Source organism: Myxine glutinosa, chromosome 3 (genome assembly GCF_964187855.1).
Source record: "Myxine glutinosa chromosome 3, kmMyxGlut1.1, whole genome shotgun sequence".
Classification (NCBI taxonomy): Eukaryota; Metazoa; Chordata; class Myxini; order Myxiniformes; family Myxinidae; genus Myxine; species Myxine glutinosa.
In genome coordinates, this window is record NC_136263.1 from 127,895,578 (window position 1) to 127,918,322 (window position 22,745).

A 22,745-nucleotide genomic window follows, 5' to 3' on the forward strand; every position below is an offset into this window, starting at 1 on the left:
CTGGAAGAAAGAATATCAGGCAGGTGGAGCTCCTCACGATCACGTCCTCTTGTGGATACGTGATGCACCCGTCATCGGTGTGGACGATCCTAGCAAAGTGCTGGACTGGATCCAGCAAAGGATTACCTGCCATATTCCAGACCAGGAAAACAATCCTGACCTCCATGCCCTAATCACTACGTACAAGCTACACAAGTGTAGTGCCTACTGCAAAGTTAGGCGCAAGCATGGCAGCACTTTCATTGCCAATTGCAAATTTGGGTTTCCACGTGAAGCGTGTGAAACTGCAAAGTTGCACTGTGTGGAGGAAAAGCTGAAAAAAACGCCAGAAAAGATACCAGCTTGCACGTGCGGAGTCAGTGATTAGGATCAACGACTACAATCCTCTGCTCCCCTATCTGTGGAAAGCCAACGTAGACATATAGACTAGAGGCAAAATCTGAAAAGGGGCCTAGAAATCACTTTAGGGAGTACGGAATGTTAGGAGCTGGCATCCATGTCAGACTGTAAAAGTGGTTCATAGTGAACATATTTCAAGTGGATGCCCATCAAATTTGGCCTTTTTAAATATTATACAGCCAAAACAAAGTGGCCGCCATTATCGAAAACTCTGAAAACTCCGGATTGTAATAAAATTACACAACTTTGTATTTATACAGGATAACAATGAAATTTGCTGTATTTGGACATATTATAATAATACACACATCTTCCTCAAACGATCTAAGTGATATTTTATCTATTTCTTTCCCTATGGAGAGACAAACATGAAAAAATGCTCTGAAAATCTAAGAAAATTACATCTTGATGCATTATATTGAGCTTGTACAAATGTACGGACATACTTTGATGAAGTTCGTTTGATTTAAAAAAAAAACTGTGTTGGGATAATATTAACATCAGTCTTCGGTGGTGTAGTCCGAGTCATCTTGGGCACTGTTCAAAGGATTCCGACACGTTCCGTCAGCGCAACCACAACCAGCGGTACATCTTAGCTCCTTAAGACGACAACTGCATCTGTGAGATTCGCAATTCTTACACTGGCATTGTGTAAGCTTGAGGTAAACCTCTGGAAATGGTTTATCACTCATCAAATGAGGAAGTATATTTCCAGTTGTACCGTCCTTGTTCCATCCATTTCCCACCGGGGAAGATATATCTGGTTGTGCGATCAGTGAAGAGAGCCAAATTGTACACTGATGGTGTGCTCGCTTGATATGCAGCTTCAGAGAAGATCGGGTTGGTGGCAACTTCTCTGGTTCTTTGTGACCTTTGAGGAACATTTTGAAACGCACGTCATTGATGTTTGTGTTGTTATCATTGTTTGAATACAGTCTGCAGATGAAGCTCTCTACATCTGTCAGTGTTCTTTCAGTAAGTGTGCCGCGTCCGAGCCCGTCCAATAAGGGACAGTTCTTGATGAACGTTTTCCATGCTATTGTTTTGCCAATGCCACAAAATTGACTGACTGTGTCGCAGCCCGAGAGGGCATGGAATGCTGGAAGATTGTGGCGGGGAGCTGGATCAAGGTCTACAGCGTGCACAGCAACAAAGCTCCGTTGCTTCGCTGTTCCCGTTTGCAACCAAAGCTCTCCAGATAAGTCACTGGCAAAGTGAACGAGGAGAACAAGGACGTCTGTGTCCCTGGAACGAATGATCAGACGCTCAAACCCAAGATCTGTCACAGACTTGGCGTGTAACAATATTCTGGTATCAGCTTCATCGTGGTTTGATTTGAGGGAGTTGACGTCCGTTCCACGGGATGACTCAACCGCCGTTCGGTCATGGAATCCGCCAGATGTCACGACTTCACGATTCGGTTGAGTCGACCTTGCTTGACGAATGAGCTCCATGCTCAAAAAGTGTTCCAGGTCTTGCTTGTTTTCTGGGAGGTCAATAAATTGCCTCCAGTTGACGGGTAATGGCACATCCCTGTTGTCCACTTTGCGACGTATTGGCCGGGTTTTCCCGGTCCGTAAAATCCGAGTGGTGTCCTTGATGGTATGTGCTTCATACCTACGTGTTGTGTTCAACGTGTTGCCTGATGAATTGCTAGGCCAAGTCCAACGTGTTTTGGTGTGAGCGTTTTGTGCTTCGACACTGCGTAGACTAGGTCTTGACTTATGCTCAAAGCAGTTCGCTTCACAAATTTATCGTCAGCCTGTCCGTCCACTTCCCCAGACAGCAAAATACTGAGGAATAGAAACAAGCTCTCCGGTGCAATCTTTTCGGCACTCTCCTTACTAACTGACGTGCAATTATTTAGGCCTGGACGAGAACTGATGTCACCTCTACTGCGTAACGCGCAGTGATGCAAGGTCAACAACTCTTCTGTCTCTGAGCGCGAGAACTGGGTTGGCCTAAGATCATCCATATTTCTCTTTGTCTCCATTTCATCCGAATGCCTTTTCTGTGTCTGAACAGCGATCTTAGATGACAGTGTGGAAAACAACAATTGTGGTTGATGTGGATCGAGTTGAGGTACAAAGTTGATCTGTCCTGGAAGAAGTCGGTGTAGTTTCTCTTTGAGGCGGGATTTATTGTCCCGGTATGGTCCAGCGTCAATGCCGAATTCGCTGAGCAAAGACCTGTACCTTTCCCAAACGTCTAGAAGCGTATAGATTTCACCTCGGGCCAGTCCAGTCGATACTTCAGATGCGACTTTCTCAAAGCAGATATCTCTGGACGTTTGAGTTGTGCTTGTACTAGATTTCGATGCTTTTCTATTGAACTGTACATAACACTTAAGATGATACCTGGCATCAGCAGCCACGAGATCACTTACTCCTGCCAGGCGACACCGCAACACAGGGTCTGTTTGAGCTCCTTGGAGAATTTTGTCAGAAACATCAAAGGTAGCGACCAAATACGTTTGTTTGCAACTTTTCTCTTGGCAGAAAAAGCACAAATCAGTGTCCATAATGGACAGTTTACTGCGTGGAGATGGTCTCGGTGGTGAACTTGTCTCAGGTGCACTGCTTGAGGTGGCAAGAGTGCTTTCATATTTTTTCCTGAGTCGAGTTATTTTGAACGAACTTGTAAACGTCGAATAGCAGTCTTTGTGATTCAGGACTTCAGTCTGTTTTGTGATTTCCTTAAAGTCAATGTTTTGAATTCTTTCAACAGTGTGCCAGTTCTCAGAGTCATTGTACTTCTTGCGCTCTGCAGCGGCTTCACGGACTCTTTGAATTCCGGCGTCTCCGAGGTTTCTCGTTGGTTTCTTTGGGTCTCTGTTTTGACAGAAGATGCAGAGGGTCCAGTCAGTACTTGTGTCAGAACTCCGCTTTTGGCTCTGGCATTTTACCTTGGATTCCATGTTGAAGCTCAACTCAGTTCACCACATCCTGCAAACATCAGAAATTGCATAATATGATAGCCAGTTTCTGCCGGCATTTTTACGTGGCGTCCCGACCGTGCCGTCCCATTACTGCCGTAATGTCGAATCCTATAAAAAATTGAAATTTGTGCAGGCCGACTTCACGATAGCCGGACTGCGGGCTGTAGGTATCAAACTTTTCAATCAGCGTTTTCCCGTCGCAAAGATGTCCGTGTTCAAGCCAAAAAAGATCAATGCTGCACCTGTATAGCTGGTGAAAAGCTGAAGTTCATCTCAAACATCGGTCATCGGTCTGAACATCAGGCAACACTGACGCTGAACGGAAGCGGAAACACCGGAAGTGAAGCTGACCTGATAACGAGGCACTTCCGGCCGCGCCCAACATGGTGGATACGAACAGAAAATACGTGAATCTTTCCATAATGAGTTTCAAGTTTGTGAGAGGTTTAACGCCTAATGATTTGGTGAAATTATGTTTTAAACACATATGCTAAAATCACATTATGCTAAAATAATTTATTATATAATAAATGATTTTAACATGTGATTAAAACATAATATCTTTGCATCAATATATTTAGGACAATTCATATATTTAGAACAATTCATAGGTATCAATGAGATACAAATGCAACATTTCAGAACCATATTTTTGGTAAAGGTTAACATATTTTTCTTAATAGTCAAATCTGACTATTGTATATAAATATGCACATAACTTTATCAAATATGTATAGTTTGGCATGATATTTGCAGGACATCTTACTGGTATCACTGGAGTAAAATATACCAAACTACACAAACATACCCACAGTAAAAGTCAAGATAAGTCACGTGATTTGAAAATTAACAGAGTTCAGCTTTGAGATTTTTTGTACATTTTTGTGACTGATCTGTATATAACTTTATCAATTCGTTATGGAATGGCCTAATACTTCTTGGACACTTTACTGGTATTGCTGCGATGATATATGTCAAATTTCAGAACCACAGCTTCAGTACAACTGAAGTTATCAGACATTTTCTAAGTTATACATTTTCTATTTGTCCGGCCATTTTGTTTTTGGTATAAAAAAATTAAAAAGGCCCAAATCAATGGGCATCCACCTGAAATATGTTCAGTATGGGTCATATTAACTAGCTGACATGGATGCCTGCTCCTAACATTCCGTACCCCCTGAAGTGGAATTTGAACATTTTTCCACCAGTCTAATACAATTTGTGGCTGAATCCTCCTTGGCTCTTGCACACTATGTGAGTAGTTATGTCAGAAAAGCTGAAAGGAGAAACATGCAAGACATCTGGCAGGAGGTCAGTGAATCCAAGAGCGTCTGCAGTCGGCTGTGGAGCTTTGGTGTGAGAGTTTTGCGCTCAAGAGAGTGTGGTTTGTACGAAGCCTCTGATATCTTGCTTGGAGATCATCTCTGTGAAAAATCTGATGTTGTAAAGTGGATATCTGTTTTGATGCCTCACAAGAGGAGTCGCAGGTTGAAAAACCACAAGGTACTCAAACAACTTCATGAGATTGATCCAGACAGTGAAGAAATTCCCCGGCAGACCAGATGTAACTACTATCCCGGCAGACCAGACGACCTAGAGGACTTGTGTCTGCATTACTTTGGGCCAACAATGACTGGTGCAGCAAAGACAGCAATGGGGATGCATTTTACAGGAAGCTGTCCAAGCCCAGGCTACACATGCACATGCTATTTGATCCCGAAAGGGAAGATCAGAGACCAGACTATTCTATTCCCTGATTCTTCTCTTCGTTCCCTTCAGAGACGAAAGTTCTCTTCTCAAAGAGAATGAAACTGCTGAGGAAGCATTTCATCGCCTCTTGCCAGTAAATTATTACGTTGGCATATCACTCACGACTGCAGACTATGCTTAAAGCTCAGACAACTGGCAAGAAAATGGATGAAGTCAGACAGGCAGATGGAGTAGAATAAAATCTTATTATAATAGAGCAAACCTATATGGTTATGTCGCTATGTATGTTTATATGTGACGAAAACGTCTTCTTCTTCTTCTTCTTCAAATAAAATTACCACCCTCTTATTTAACCCTCTTAATTGCGATAAGACTGTGGAGACCCCTCAGACCTTTGACGACCCTTTAATTACCCCAAGACCCTTCAGACCACCAAGACCCCTGAGGACCCAAAATATCCTGAAGACCCCAAAGACCCAAAACACCCCAAAGACCCAAAATACCCTTCAAGGCCCTGAGGCTCAAAAATACCCTGAATACCCAAGACCCCAAAGACCCAAAACACCCCGAAGACTCAAAACACCCCAAAGACCCAAAACACCCCAAAGACCCAAAACACCCCGAAGACCCAAAACACCCCGAAGACCCAAAACACCCCGAAGACCCAAAACAACCCAAAGACCCAAAATACCCTTTAAGACCCTGAGGCTCAAAAATACCCTGAATACCCAAAAACCCAAAAGACCCCGAAGACCCAAAACACCCCGAAGACCCAAAAGACCCTGAAGACCCAAAATACACCGAAGACCCAAAACACCCTGAAGACCCAAAACACCCAGAAAACCCAAAACACCCTGAAGACCCAAAAGACCCTGAAGACCAAAAAGACCGTGAAGACCCAAAAGACCCTGAAGACCCAAAATACCCAAAGACCCTTAAAGACCAAGAAGAACCAAAAGACCCTTAAAACCCAAAAGCCCCTGAAGACCCCGAAGACTCAAAAGACACCAAAGACCCTGAAGACCCAAAACAGCTCAAAGACCCAAAATACACTCAAAGGCCCAGAGGATCCAAAAGACCCTGAAGACCCAAATGGCACTGAAGACCCAAAACACTATGAAGACCCAAAAGACACCGAAATGATCAAAGATGCCTGCCCCTCTGAAACGACGTGTGGTGAGGCGCACGGAGCGTGCCGAGTCACGCTAGTAACTTCAAAGAGGACAATGATCCTCAGTTGTTTGGCGAAGCTCACGCTGCTATGTGAGACATGTTCGACATGAATGCCAATACATCCATCAAACTGACTCTCAAAGAGAGGGTCACAATGTTAAATGACGATCAGAGGCACATCGTTGAAAACGTGAAGAGTCACCTTCAACATAAATGTCAACATTAAGCCAATAAATGTCACTGTGACATCAAGCCTTCGAGAATGTTCATTAGTGCTGTCGGGGGCACGGGGAAGTCATTTCTCATCGAGGCTGTAAAGGCTCTGGTTGATGCTATGTGGCTATCTGACGATTTGAAGTGTGCCATTGCTGCACTCACTGGCTTGGCTGCTTTCAATGTTGGTGGTGTGACTATTTACCAGCTGTTTCAGTTACCAGTGGGGTACGAAGGCAAGGAAGCAGGCTACTGGTCACTATCTAAAGCAGCCCAGAAAGTCCTGAAGAGCACACTTCGTAGCTTGAAAATTCTGATCATTGACGAAGTTTCAATGGTTTCCAGCCTCAACTTGGCATATATTCACATATTCACCTGAGGCTGGAAGAACTGTTTGGGGGAGACGAGTGGTTTGGAAATATCAGTGTCCTCTTTGTTGGTGATTTGCTCCAACTGCAGCCAGTCAATGGCAATCCTGTGTTTGAGGTGATAGACAAGAAGGCTATGTGCCACAAACTGGGATGTGCAACATCTGTTAACATTTGGAAAGACTCTGTAGTGTATGATGAGCTCACCATCAATGAACGACAGAAGGATGGCAAATTCTCGTCAATGCTGGATTGTGTGAGATGTGGTTGTCTGACTGTAGAAAGCATTGCTACCCTTCAAGAACGGATTGTTGATGGCACAGTCTTGGAAACATTTAATGATCTCCAAAATTCAGGAATGAGTCCAGTCTGTCTCTTTCCCACTCAAAAACACTGCAAGAAGGTGAATCACGACATGCTTAATCAGATGGACTCTGAAAAGCATGTAATACAATGCACCGACGAGGTTGACGAACTAAAAGTATGGCCAAGTGGCATGACAAGGCAGCTAAACAGCTGAACATCCTCAATAATGACTGCAACAACACAGTAGGACTGCAAGCTGTTTTGAACCTAGCAGATGGTGCGAGAGTCATGCTCAGGTGCAACATAAATGTCAAGGAAGGCCAAGTCAATGGTGCCATAGGCACCATCCTTGATGTACTACCAGGTCGCATATCTGTCAAGTTTGACCACCTGATCAGTCCTTGAGACATTGAGAAAGTGAAGGGAAAATTCATAGTGATGAAAAACTATGTGTATCGCACCCAGTTCCCGCTTATTTTGGCTTATGCCGTGACTATACACAAATGTCAAGGGCTGTCTTTGGATTGTGCAATTGTAAACCTTTCTGATAAGTTATTTGCTGACGGAATGGCCTTTGTTGCACTGTCTAGAGTGAAAACGCTGGGAGGGTTGCACCTCGTTTCATTTGACCCAGCATCTATTCAGATCAATACAAAATGTGTCAAGGAGATAAACCGATTGAGGGGACTCTGCAGAAAAGACCTTCCCTTGTATGACATCCCTGCTGCATCTGCCACCAAAAAGCGCAAGCTTATTGGTGTGTGCCAAAACGACGAGCCAACTGCAGAAAAGCAACGAACTTCAGCTGCAGAGCGAAAGGCTTCCAACTCTGCCAAGATGAAGCTTCATGCCGTGTTGCAGAGCGAAAGACTTCTAACTCTGCTAAGACTGGAATTGACAAAGGGAAATCTAAGTTGCGGAATGAGAAGCCACAAGGAAACACTGAGCCTGAGAAGAGAGTTTGGCCATTTCGATTCCACTCAGTTGATGCAGAGTGGCAGCACGATGCCTGTGCAGATTTATGTCTTCCGTTTGAGAAACCAAATGGAGTGAGTGCTGGTGGTCATGACTTGCCTCTCACTCGTCCAGACATGCGTTAGATCAAAGGTATAATGCCAGATGGGAAGTGCATGTTCCACTCGCTGTCATATGTCGTGACAGGTTCTGAAGACCACCACGAGACAGTCCGTGCAAAAATAGTCCAGTACATGAGAGATATTGCCCCCTGTATGCTGGGACATTTCAAAAGCTATTTGGGACTGAGCACTTGTTCAAGCATGGATGAGTACATCCAGCAAAGCAAGATGGACAGGTATGCCTGGGGGATGGATCTCAAACTGCTTACCTTTGCACATTTGACCAAAACGTGTGTGTTTTCCGACTCAGTGGTACCACGGAACTGGAACCGATATGGACACCACAATGTGGACAGAAGGTTGGCTGATGACGTTGCAGCTAAGTCCATCTACCTGAGACACACGGGCAGTCATTATGATGTGGTCATCTCAACTAAAGAGGTTTGCAGTTCAAGTGCTAACCCACCTGGGAAAAACAAACGCACCAATTCACAGCAGAATGTCAATGATGGAAAGTCAGACAAGAAAAAGAAACCTGTTAATAACAGTAACCCCCAGACAGCCAATATACAGGAATGGCCTGATCATAGGTACTATTCCATCACTGAGGAATGGCAGCCCTCAGCATGCAATATGCTTGGTCTCATTTTCATCAGGTCCAATGGTATGAGTTGTGGTGGTCCAGATGTGATTCTTATATGTCCAGACCATCACAGATTTCAAAAAATCAAAGGTGACGGTAACTGTTTATTTCGCTCATTTGCACATATCATCACTGGCTCGCAACAACAACACGGAGCTGTGCGTTCTGCAATTGTCACACACGTCTAATATTGAGCCATGCATTATGCAACCCCCTCCTCCCCCCCCCCCCCCCCCCCCCCCGTCGTACCGTTGACAGGTATCATATATTTATATATACTGTATGTATGTATGTACGTATGTATGTATGTGTGTGTGTATATATAAATATATATATATATATATATATATGTATGTATGTATGTGTATATACTGTATATATATATATATATATATATATATATATATATATATATATATATAATTAGGGTGGTCCTCAAATGTAAACATTAACTTTTCTAAAGTGCTTTTCCATTTTTTTATTACACCTGTAGAGAGAACAAATTGGGTAAAATTTCATTTCATTTTGAAAACTTTTACCACTGTCACATGGCCCCTGCTAATCTGCTAATCAGCACTATACAGAAATTATTTCGGTTTGTTTCAGTTATGATGGCGAGTGCAAGTACTTCAAGAAGAGCAACCAGAAAAAAGAACCATGTGTGGCTGATAGGCTGCCATATTGAAAAACTACCAGAAACTCGGCTCCCATCTTGGCAAGAGATTCTGCAGCGATACTTTAAGCTACATCATGCTGAGAAATTGGATATAAGCAGTGCCGCAACAACTGTTGTTCGTGAGACATTATGCATCTGGGAGAAAGCACGGATCCCCACTGCAGATGAGCGGAATATCATTGCAAAACTAGAGAGAAAAGTAGAACAATACAGATCCATCCTGAAAGGAAAGAGCCGGCGATCTGTCCCTCAGATAAAGAAAGAAGAGCAGTTTCAAACCTGTCTACGTGACTTATTTGACATTGCTCATGTTGATGTCCTTGATCTGATCAAAATACCAGAGGACCGTGAATTCCTTAAGGCACAACGGGAGCCAGGTCGATGGGGCTTTATGGTTGGTGTTGACAAGGTGCTAGCAGGAAAAGAGGAGCGGACACATCAACACGACAAGGTGTTGACTGAAAGAGAGCAGCATGAAAAAGAGAAGAAAGCAGCCCGAGAGGAGACTTGAGCTAGCATCATCAACAGACAGCAGTGCTGAAGCCAGTGATCATGATGACTCTGGTGTTCTATCTGCTTCAAAGAGGCAGAGCCGAAAGCGTGCAAGTAGCATTGTTACACCGGACCTAACAGCAGCTCCCGAACGCACCAAGGTTAGCGATCGATCAGCTGTTCACATCTTGTCAGCAGCAGCTTCTGCTCTGGGACACGACCCTTCAGAGTTGGCCATCAACCACACATCGATCAGGAAATCCAGGCGGATCCAACGGAAGACAATTGCAGGTGACATCCAGGCATCCTATGCTCCAAACACAAGTCTGGTGGTTCATTGGGATGGCAAGCTCCTTCCAGACGATGGGACTAAAAAAGTTGATCGCCTTCCTGTCATTGTCAGTGACCCACAAGGAACTGGAAAGCTTCTGGGTGTGCCAAAGCTGCCAGCAGGAACTGGACTAGCAACAGCTGCTGCTGTTATGCAATGCCTAGAAGAATGGCATTTGCAAGACATGGTGGCAGGTATGAGCTTTGACACGACAGTCAGCAACACTGGTTCAGCACTTGGTGGGTGCACTATTTTGCAGCAAAAGCTTGGACGACCACGATTACATTTTGCATGCCGGCATCACATTCTGGAACTAGTGGTAGAGGCAGCAATGGCAGCATTCAAACCATTTCTTGGTCCATCAAAAGGACCTGAGATAGCCGTCTTCAAGCATTTCCAGTCAAACTGGAATTCCATTGACCAAAGCAAGTTTAAGCCAATGATGCCTGATGACCTGGACTCTGTAGTTTCAGGTGTATTTTAAAGTTGCAAAGAAGATGTCGTTTCATTCTGCATCCAGAAACTGGAATTGGGCCAACTACGAGATGACTACCGTGAACTTCTTGAGTTGACTATTATTCTGTTTGGTGAGCGTCCTCCGAGAGGATTCAGGTTCATGCAGCCAGGAGCCATGCATCGGGCAAGATGGTTGGCCTGTGTGATTTATGGAATCAAGATCTACTTGTTCCGTGATCAGTTTCGACTGACCCCAAAGGAACTCACTGGCATAAAGCGTTTTACAGCATTTGTTGGAGCAGTGTATACCAAAGCCTGGTTCAGCGCTCCATCTGCCATTGGTGCTCCCGCTGGAGACCTAGCTCTCTTAAAAGCACTCATTTTCTATCCTGATTCAGTGATTGCCGAAGCCACCAGCAAAAAGCTTTCCAATCACTTGTGATACCTCAGCGAAGAACTGGCAGGACTTGCTCTGTTTGATGATAGTGTTGAGCTTGATGTCAAGCGAATGATAGTAGCTGCTCTTAAAGAAGAATGCCAAGAGAATCCTCAACCACGGGTACATGTGGATCTTACAGCAAAAGAAGCCATCGCTGCCAAGACTGTTGCAGATTTTGTTACTTCTGCCTCACTGCGAATTTTTACTGCATTCAAAGTCAATACTGATTTCCTAGAAAAGGACCCTGGTGAGTGGGCCGATGACCCATCATTTCAGTCATCACAGCAAGTATTGCACGGTATTGCCACTGTCAACGACTTTGCAGAACGTGGTGTAGCATTAATACAGGACGACAATCAAGTCTTGACAAAGGATGAACAGCAGCGCCAATACCTGTTGCAAGTTGTTGAGTGGCATCGCCATCAATTCCCCGACGCAAAGAAGATAAGGAGGAAATAATTTACCACAGAACTTATAAATGAGGAATCAATGGTCTGGAGGACTCTTACTCTGTGTGTTTATGATGATTGTCATACATTCTTACTGATTTGGGATTACATCTGAGTGTTAGTTTATTAAAAACAATTTTGTGTGTCGATACTGAAACATTGTAATTTTCAACCCATGTGTGACAGTAGTAAATAAAGTCGTATAGAAACCATATTTGGCACATTTCATTTTTTCACAATAAGGAACAATTTTAGCAACAAGCACCTGAAAAAAGTCCAATTTTATTTTTTGGTGTACATTTGAGGACCACCCTAATATATATATATATATATATATAATAATTCATTTATTTTGTATAGCGCTTTTCCAGAAGCCCAAAAGCGCTTTGACAGAGTGGAAAACATAATGCATAACAATATATATATATATATATATGTGTATATATATATACACATACACACACACATACATACATACATACATACATGAAAGAGTAACCGTCACTGACAGGTTCGTAGATGTCTCACCTGAAATGAGCAATATTTTAGGATTATGGATTGGTAGAGACAGGAATTCAGTGTATATGTTCAGTGAGCAGATGTGAGCAGTTCTATTCCACCAGCAAAGATTTCCAATCCATCCTCATTGTACCTCCAAAATACTGCTTGGGAGTGAGATTGATATTTTGAAAACTCGCCTGGGAAACAGATTTCAGCACGTTTTTGGCCTAATGCTTGACAGAAGATCACCGAAGTTCTTTCCATACCAACCGACCACCTCCAGGCACCTATTCCTTCCCACATTACTTCTTCAGTCCCCAACCTGCCCCCTCCCACTTTATTAGTCCCCTACCGGTGTACACCGGAGGGGACTATAGGTTTGCACTCCGTCCCTCCGTCTGTCAGTCTGTCTGTGTCAGTCCGTCACGCAAAGAACAGTTTTCAGGACTTTTTTTCTAAACTCTTAATGCTAATTATGATTTCAAACTTGGTATATGGTTTCGTCATGATAAGTTACAGACGAAGTTCGAACTTCACGACGTTTCGATCATTTTTGACAACGTTATGGCACTTTGAACTTTGGTAATTTCCCCAGCAGTTTTCCGGACGACAGGCTGACGGTCGGGGACATGTATTGCAGCGCAATACTCAGAATGCTTGTTAGTCCCCTACCGGTGTACACCGGAGGGGACTATAGGTTTGCACGCCGTCCGTCAGTCAGTCAGTCAGTCAGTCAGTCAGTCAGTCTGTCAGTCTGTCAGTCTGTCAGTCTGTCAGTCTGTCCGTCTGTCAGTCCGTCACGCAAAGAACAGTTTTCCGGACTTTTTTTCTAAATGCTTAACGCTAATGATTTCAAACTTTGCACATGGTTTCCTCATTATTAGTTACAGATCGAGTTCGAACTTCACGACGTTTCGATCATTTTTGACAAAGTTAAGGCACTTTGAACTTTTGGAATTCTGATAATTCTGATGATCCTTAACTCAGTGCAATTTTAAGTTTTAATTTCCTTTAAAAACCATTTTCTCTGCAATAATAGGACCGATTAAGATCAAATTTTCACCGTAGGGGGGACTCGGTCTGTAGAATATTTTAATGGTAATTATGTCGTCACAGGTCACGTGGTTCGGCCGCTATATTGTGGTTCAGCCCCTTTTTCTCTGCAATGGCTGAACAGATCGAGGGCAAACTTTGCAGGCAGCATCGCATACCCATGACGAACAAAAAAGTCAGCGAACATGACGTCATGCGTCACATGGTTTCAGAGTTATGACGTTTTTAAGCATGAACCTTTAAAACCGAGCTCCTGCCTCATTTTTGATCCAATCGAAGGGAAACTTCACAGATCTGTTCAGCACTAAAATGTCCTTTTGGAATTTGCGATAGGGCACGTGGTTTGGCAGATATCGTTAATTAAACGAAAATATTTTTAAAAATGGATATCTCTTGAATCGCTGGTACCTCAGATTGTGAGTTGGTAATTATTTTATTCACACAGTGCAATCCGTGCAGGCTACTCCACGGAACGACCTTGCAGGCTTATCAACGAGGCGAGGCGTGACACACATGTGTCTCAGCATACCTCAGATCAAGTTTGAAAACCAGCATCAACCGTGCATAAATTTGCATATTCGATTATTTTTGACAAAGTTATGGCACTTTGAACTTTGGTAGGGCACATGTATTGCAGCGCAATACTCAGAATGCTTGTTCCCCATAGCTTTGCTTTCTGCAATTTCCATTCACCATGTCTGACAGCATTTCATTCTGGTTTCCCATTCGATGATCCATAGATCTGTAGTTCAGTTAAACTTTTCAACGTCAGCTTTGCAATATCAGTTTAGATTGGTCATTGCCTCTTGTGATGCAATGCGAATAGTGCACGAAGAAGGTCGTCAATACTATTTTTGGGGGATTTTTTTTCAAATTTCTAAGAGGTCTGAAGTGGCTCAAGGGTTGTAAAAGATCAAAAGGGTCTAAACGTCTAACGGGTTGAAGGGATCTAAGCGGCATAAATGGTATGAGGGGCCGAAAGTGTTTTAAGGGTCTTCAAAAGAGTCTAAAGTGTTATGGCACTTTGAACTTTGGTAGGGCACATGTATTGCAGCGCAATACTCAGAATGCTTGTTCCCCATAGCTTTGCTTTCTGCAATTTCCATTCACCATGTCTGACAGCATTGACAGCATTCACCATGTCAACAATCCTCTCCAAGAAGTTCTGTCACTCAAGCTTTTGGGTCTCACTATCTGCCATGATCTTTCTTGGGAAAACCACATTTCCAAGCTGGCCTCCAAAGCCAGTCGCCGACTGGGCATCCTCCGTCGTGCGAAGTCCTTCCTCGGCACACCTGAGCTCCTCACCACATACAAGGCTTTCATCCGCAGCTCAATGGAATACTGTTCTCCCCTATGGGCTGGTGCTCCTGCCTCACACCTGGCTCGGCTTCACGCTGTTGAATCCAAAGCTTTCAAAATCATTGGAATCTCCCGCGATGAAGCTATCTCTGAGGGCCTTTCACTCACTCACCGCAGGCAGGTAGGTGGTCTTTCTGTCTTCTACCGACTCCTCTCCGGCCTTGCTCCCCCAGCTCTCTCTGTGCTCTGTCCCCCAAATATTCCTACAGGTCGCACAAGATCTGCCAGCAACCCTCTGATGGTTAAACTGCCGAAATCTCGGCTCTCTGCTCACCTTCACTCTTTCATTCCTCTTTTCTCCCGCCTGTGGAACAAACTCCCACACTCCCTTCAATCCCTCTCCTCCCTCCAGGTCTTTAAAACAGCTGTTCACCACCATCTCTTATCTTCTCCCATCCATAACCTTGATCTTTTCTACCCCCACTAATTCACCCCAGATCCACCTTGTTTGAAATTCCAACTTATTTCCTGGAAATCCTGGCAGTGTCCATATGTTTATACCTCTCCCACCCCCCCCCCCCCCTTCACATGCCTCCCCCCCTTCACATGCCTCCCCCCCTTCACATGCCTCCCCCCCAAAGCCCTCTCCCTCCCACAGATCTCTCCATGTCTCCATGTCTCTCGGTCCCTGCTCTCAAATGTTGTGTTTGTGTCCTTCCCCCTCTCTCCCCATCTTGTCTACCGCTCCCGATGTTATTTGTTTTATGTGTCTGTTTGTCTTTCTGTGTGATTAATGTTCGCTCTTTCACGAGCCTCGATCTTGTATACAAAAAAAAAAAAAAAAAAAAAAAAAAGGGGCATAAGTGATCAAAATTAGTCTGAAGGTTTAAAGGGGTCTCAGGGCAGAAGAGCAAAAGGGGTATAAAGTGTCCAAAGGGTCTTTAAGTGTCCATATGGTCTTAAATTGTCCAACGGGTCTTAAATTGTCCAAAAGGTCCATCGGTCTGAAAACTGTTAAGTGTCGAAGCAGGTGTATTTGTCTCAAAAGGGTGTAAATGGGTGTGAGGGGTCTAAAGTGTTTTAACAGGGTCTAAATGGGTATGAAGGGTTCCAACGTCTAAGGACTTGGTCTAAGGGTCTAAAGTCTAAGGTCTAAGGATTATATAGTCTGTGACTGGAGCCTTCAACATAAAAAAGCGCTGTAAATGATCTAATCGAAGGGGTCTGAACGATCTCAAGAGGTCTAATGGGTGTAAAGGAGTGAAGATGCAGTGAAGAAATTACCTTGGCTTCATAAATAAATTAACTCAGGAGTGCAACATGGCCAAATGACCTCCTCAAGAATGTTTGAAACCCTTATTCTGGTACATCGTCGTTAAAAACATGATCGTATAAAATTTTGTTGTGATTAACCTTGGGAGCTAAAAGCAATGAGGTCACAAACAAACAGAAAAACAACTTAGCTTATTGTGAGGTGGTTGTTAGGGGTTTACACGTTGGCATGTGGCGGCTTGGAGATGTCAGCACGTGGGTTACGTGGCAGGCATGGTGTATATGGATCTACCCAAATTTATGAATCATGGTACAACCACCAAACATATGCCATAGCAACTCCAAATTTTGGGGGATTTTTGCCCTTCTGACTTGTATTATTAAATGTGTGGCTGATCTGGCTTTAATTTAATGTATTTGTGTATTCTGTACATCTTGTAATTTTCAAACTACAGCTTATGGGAACTTATAACGGCCTAAGTTAAAAACGCACAAATTGCCCCATCCCCATAGCCGAAATCATAATGACTTGATTAAATGAGATATTTGAAATCCATTTTGTTGTCAGACAATTGGAACATGCTCTCTAAAAAACTATCGGTATACTGATCAAAATAACTTGTTTCAAACGATAACAACGTATATTTGGAGTGCATATTTGGTGGGTGTATATTTGGTGAAGTTGGCTAATAGTCCAGTCAAACTGCAGAAACACCCACCACAAATTGCAACAGAAATGAAACCTGGTGTATTTTGTTGCTTGAAGGTATCTTAATGACATACTAAAAGTATAAGAAACTATTTGGAGTGGAACTTATTTTTTTTTAGGGTTCAACATATGACCCGTCCAGTAGCCTTGACCGCTATATAAAAAATTCACAAAATTACATAACTCCTCAACCATTCATCAGAAATGGACAAATCTGGTGTCTTTACCCATGTTTTCAGGGTCAATCTTTCAAATGAAAACACCATTTAGGCCGTAACGTGGCCCTAAGTACCCATATATGGGTCCGATATATAACCTAAGTACCCATATATAACCCACCGAGTCAACATAGCATATAGTCGAACATTATATGAGGAACATCATGTATGGTCAACATGTTTGGCAAGTTACATTTAACTGTCACTGTCCTCATTATCATCTACGTTATCATTTGACATGTTTTGGCAAATGCCTCTGCATCCCGAACAAGCCGATGAACATTCCAGTCCCTGTCGGCGGCACCCACAGCGTCGTGTACCACAGCCTGACGTGCAGGTGCATCTGACCAATCTCAGCAATGACTGAGGGGCAGGATCCAAGTCTGAGGTCACGGGTGTCAAGCGCCCATCCAAAACCTTCCATCCCCACTCTTCAGCATCCAATGTGTTACCTTCCATTGTTGGATCTGATGGAACACTCGGAGGCTGTGATACTTTGTTGCCGCAGCTGTTGGCGGCAACATGTTGGGGTGGATGGCTTTTTTGCGTGTAGTGACCAGCTCCTGAAACCGTAGATATCTCATGGCATTAAGGTGGTCATTCTCCTTCCCTTTGTATAAAGTGACCATGGCCTTCTCTCCAGCTTTGATGACCTGATCCTTTGATGACTGTCTATTTCCGAATAGTTCAGCCTGTTCACAGAATTCTGTGTTGTCATTGACCAGTTTCAAAGCAACTGCTTTTCCAACCCCGAATATCCTCGATGTCGTGTCACACCCCAGGAAAGCATGCACAAAAAGAATATTCTCACAGATGTTCTGCCCTAGTGTGTCCCTGATGACATTGACCCCCACACATTTGACACCTGCTCCTTTCTTTGGTTCGGGTCGAAAGTAGATATTGTGCTTGTTTCTGCCAGCAAGATGAATTAGCAGAACAAGCAGGTCAGTGTCATCACCCACTAGTACTGCTTCGCATGTTTCTGAGATGTCCACTGCTGTTTGGACAATAGGTAAGTCAGCGTCCCCTGCAGCAAATGCTATTTCACAGCCACACCTGACTAGACTTTCCCCCAAAAGGTCAAGGAACCGTACCTTGTTTTCTTGATTTGAGAGGAACTCATTCTTTTTTAACTGCAACTTCATGGATGGATTGAACATCACTTTCTGCCCTTCAAACCCCCCTCGGCGCTGATGTGTGCTGTCCTTTGTTGAAGGCCCTGCCTTATACCCGTCAAATATGACCACTGCCTGACCATAGTGTTTTGTCACATATTTGCTATAATCCTCCAATATCTTGCCATATGTGTCACCCACTTGCCAAGCAATACGATGCAGGAGAGCCCCTCCATCAAGAACACACTTGAAATTCTGACTTGGTGGTGGTTGTGATGGTACAACAGTCCAGATGGCTTTAGCAAATTGCGCTTTCACGGCTTCTAAGAGTCTGTCCTTCCCTTCAAACAATGCAGGGGGGTAGTTACAGAGTTCATAGGTCAGGGCATTCGCAAGATCATTAGCTTGAGATCCGGTGATGATTAGCCTTTGGAATAGGGGTAGAGGGTCTATTTGGACCATGTCATTACCTATCCTGACTGCTGCCTTAGAATCAAACGTTACAGCTTGGTTCTTTCTCTTGAAAAAATACTGAAGCACAGTTTTTCCATCCATTTCATTTAGAATGGCCTCTCCGATCTGTTTTGCACAATCAACATTAACCTTTGGTCCAGCTGTGATGCCACTAACTACGTTCCGAAGTGAGAGCTTTGCCTCAAATGGGGACCTCCATTCAATGAATGACATGAGCTTTTCTGAATCCGCAGTGTCCCTTGTTTGCCTAGATCTTGATTGGTCCTTGTGTTGTTCACTTGTCTCATATGTGACTGACGTCAGCTGCTGCTTGGCAATGTTCACTTCTGCGCAAGCAGGTCTTGACAGACACCAAACGAGTCGTTGGATTTCTGTCATGCCCCTCCCTCTCGTAAGACCACCACACGTCTTAAGGCTTCTCATTAGTACCTGCTCAATAACAAGGTCCGGGGACAACCCTCCCCAAAAACGATCACTCCTCCTGACAACGTGTAGTCCCTGGGTGAACTGCCTTTGAACATCGGGATGTGTGGTTGCCAACTGCGTCATCTTCTGCAGGTACAAGTGTAAGGACTTTGTGTAGAGGTTATGACCAGATGCTGCAAGGTATGGTAACATGGCTTGCAATGTCCCGAGGTGGAGAGACCAATCGCCTGTTCGTTCAGATCTGATAATTGATAAATGTCATCATGATATTAACCATTTCCATATACTGCAGCCACAGTTTGGCAGTGATGTATTTTGCCTCCAGTAGACTTTTTGTGCTTGCTTCAAGTTTCCTTTGCAGAGAGTTTAGCTCTGAAGATGATTTCACTTCCTCCACTGTGGTTTTACCAGAAACGAGATCATCATAGAGGTTTCCTATTACTTCAAGTTCCTCAGAATTGATGTCTTGGGGTGATATGGACAGCTTTGTTTGGAAAATATCACACAGCAAAAGTGTATGAAGCACAGAATCGATAAGAAAGTGACCGTGACCGCCAAATTTGCCCAAAATATATGCCAGCGTGAATTAGAGGGGGTGGCTCAACTTACCTCCGGCTCAACTACCCCCACTCTCCCCTAGTTACCTTCGCAAAAGCGGAAGGTTATGTTTTGATCGCTGTGTATTTATTTGTATGTCTGTGTGTGTGTGTGTGTGTGTATGTTATTCGCATAACTCAAAAAGTATTCAACCGAATTGCATGAAATTTGGTGGGATGATTGGTTATTATACGGGACACATTTGATTAGATTTTGGGAGCAATCGGGTCAAAGGTCAAGGTCAAGGTCACGAAAAGGTCAAAATCGTATTTTTGTTGTTCTGTTCCCTACACTCCCATGCCAAGTACAGAACAGTAGCTGCGGCGAAGGTATGCGCTCTACCGAGTGCCCGTTCTAGTTACCCAATATAATACTTTAAACACGTCCATATTATTAATAGACCATTAAATTATGCGTTATGGTGTTGTTTTTTTTGTTTTATCTTGAAAATTGACAAAGTTATGCCTATCTGAAAATTCTGCTATTTCGGCGTTTTATAATGAAAATGGGTTAAAAACAGATAATTTTAATTATCCAAATTCACCATTTTCCACCGCAAATATGTCATTATACTTTTGATACGTTATCAAGTAGACCTTACTTAGACAAATAGAAGAGGTTTCATTTCTGTTGCAATTTGTGGTGGGTTTTGTCAAATGTTATTTAGATTGACTGGACTATAAGGTGGAACCTTTTTTCTACAAACTCTTTTTTTCACCTTTGAGAGTTATGTCATTATATGAGCAGTAAAATTACCTTTAATCTATGAATAGGTTGTGTTTGTACTGCAGTAATTTTCAGTTTTTGAATGACTAGCGCATTTAAGAGGTCACGTGACTCCTTTGCCGATCTTTCCAAGCATGGTAACATCTTAATTCACAGTTATTTTTCGTGTTATCATATACATACATATATATTTGTGTTATCGCGCACGTTGTCAGATTTGGGTAAGCATTATTTTAATCCTGTTTGTCATCATTTTTATTTGATAGTGCGCATCAGTGACCAGGCCAAAGTGGTCCAAGTGTATAACAACAAACAGAGCACCTGGTCTACTGTTTGTGCGGACAACTGGCGGGTGGCGCATGCTTTATTGGCATGCAAGCAGCTTGGCTTTGAATCGTAAGTTCTCCATTTCATTATCATTATTATTTTGAAAGTTACTCCATGTGATGTAAATTTAACTAGTCATTTTTTGTAGAATTAATTATGAAATGTTTAAAAAAAAATTAAGGTGTTATTACCAAACAGGTTACCAGCTTGTTATTACCAGCTTTTAAGGTGCTGTCGGCCAAACCCATGTTGAGCTCATCCAATCTGTTTGTCACTTTGTCAGCAGAATATCTCGCCAACATTTTGAGCTCGAATTGCTTATTTGGTTCTGAGGTTAATTTTGTGAATGTTTTGGAAGAGTTCCCCTTTCAGCTAACAAGGAAAACTATATCATGAAATTTTGTGCAGGACTATATTTACTCACGCCACGGCCATATGCCGGCTTGCAACATGCAACATTCGCATTTGGCAATTTATAGCTGCTCATATTGTCGAGTTATTCTGCCGACAATGAGACAAACAGACGCGTTGACTCACACATTGCAGTGCTTACACACTAATCAGAGACAGGAAGCACATGAAAAGAGTCAGACGGCACAAAAAACTCAAGAGAATCGTTGAGAGGGAAATGTGACCTTCACAGGTCAGGTGATCTCTATTCAGATCAACAGCAGTCATGACCAAGGAGCAGAAACAGCTGACACAAACCAGGGATATAAATTCATTGTCAGAGGTTAGAGTAAATGAGACAATTGTGGAGCAATCAGCAATCGTTTTTAAAAAGGTACCATCAAAGTTACACAAAATAATTAACATAAATCCTAATTTAGATATTGTCTCCCCATCTCTGGGTGGTATGGGTTGGGGGTAGAAGGGCAAATGTATTGTGCACCCATTACCTCCCCATGGACAAAAACTTTTTTTTTTAACCAAGCATGTGTACAATATCTCAGGTAAATTTGCCAAGCAGTTTTTCATCTTTAATTTAGAGGTAAAATAAAGATCAAAATCCAACATTAATGGAATGTCAGGCCTTCATGTCATTGACATGTCATGCCATGTATAACAGGAGGCTGGGTCTCTGCTGTGCTTCTTGCTCACCGCAGGCAGGCTGGTGACCCACGAGTACTTTACCATCTTTATTCAGGGCCAAGCCCCTTCCCTCTCACCTCTCTGCCCAATTCTTGCCGCATTCTATCAGAAGATCCCACACGTTCTACCAGAAAACCTTTCCTTATCTACCTCCCTAACTCTCCTGATGGAAGCTTTAATGCTCAACTATATCCATTTATACTCCTCTTCTCTTGCATGTGGAAGCATCTTACTATGTTCTCTCAGGTTCATCCATTTCGGCCTTCAGGTCTCACACCGACAACCACATCATGGTCTTTACCATTTCTGCTGCTGAATTTTGTTACACCAACTGTGATTCTGTCCCCATTCCACAAGAAACACCTCTCCTCATTGTCTTAGTATTCCGTTTAACCTTCTCTCCTCTTTGTGTCTACTAGTAGACCTGGTCACTATGGGAGAGGTAGGGGATCATGCTATTATCCTTATTATTAATGCCAATTATTATTACTATTAGTTATGCGAGATCAGGTCATTGAAAAGATCAGACGTTCCTCACCCTCCAAATTCCCCAATAAGAAATTTACTTCTGTGAGGGTGTCCAAAGGGAGAAGGGGGAGGGGGGAGTGGTAGGGGAAGGGGGTGGGGAGGGAGGGCGCGATATCGCGTCAAAAAACCCCTTGTGGATTGTTATTACTTTTGCAATGAGAAGCGGCTTGGGAAAAACGCCACGATAAGGCTATCTTAACATGGATATACACCTCAACATGCAACCACGTTGGCGGGGAACACCCCCTTGGGGCGGAGGGCAAATTAATTTGCTACAACCTTCATTGTGTGACCCTTAGTCCTCCTGTTAAGTTTGATTGAGATTGGATGAGTAACGATTGAATGTATCATGGTCAAAAATTGTCAGACAGACACCAAATTGTGTATATTAGAATGATTGACCCATTGTCCTCTGTTGATCTGCTCTTCTTATATGGGCCTTGTTGCTTAAGCAAGATGCACTTCGAGAGAATTTGCATGTAAAGTAATAAATTAATTATACTCCATGGCAAGTTTTATAATGAATAGCGACAGAGCTTTCTTCTGTGTGGCATTTGTCCTCATCTTCTCTGTTTAAGGGTAAATGTTTTATTCATGGTAAGGAAAATTAATGTAATCCATCTTGGAGATTGTAAACACAACAGTTCATATTGTTACAGACGCGGCTTAGATGTTATTTACCGAGCGGTGGTATTGCCGCGACCTAACAGTTGCCCCGATTCTTCCCCAACTCACC

The 22,745-nt window shown here is 43.2% G+C and overlaps 1 protein-coding gene across 3 annotated transcripts in view; it reads left to right on the forward strand.

Annotated features, from left to right (window-relative positions):
- LOC137423217 (transmembrane protease serine 2-like) overlaps window positions 1–22,745 on the forward strand; it is a 245,594-nt gene that overhangs the window by 71,994 nt on the left and 150,855 nt on the right. For all 3 annotated transcript variants that reach the window (XM_078774546.1, XM_078774545.1, XM_068110121.2), the window contains one exon: window positions 20,329–20,458. In XM_078774546.1, the coding sequence (XP_078630672.1) occupies window positions 20,329–20,458 (130 nt within the window). The remainder of the gene's footprint in view (window positions 1–20,328; window positions 20,459–22,745) is intronic.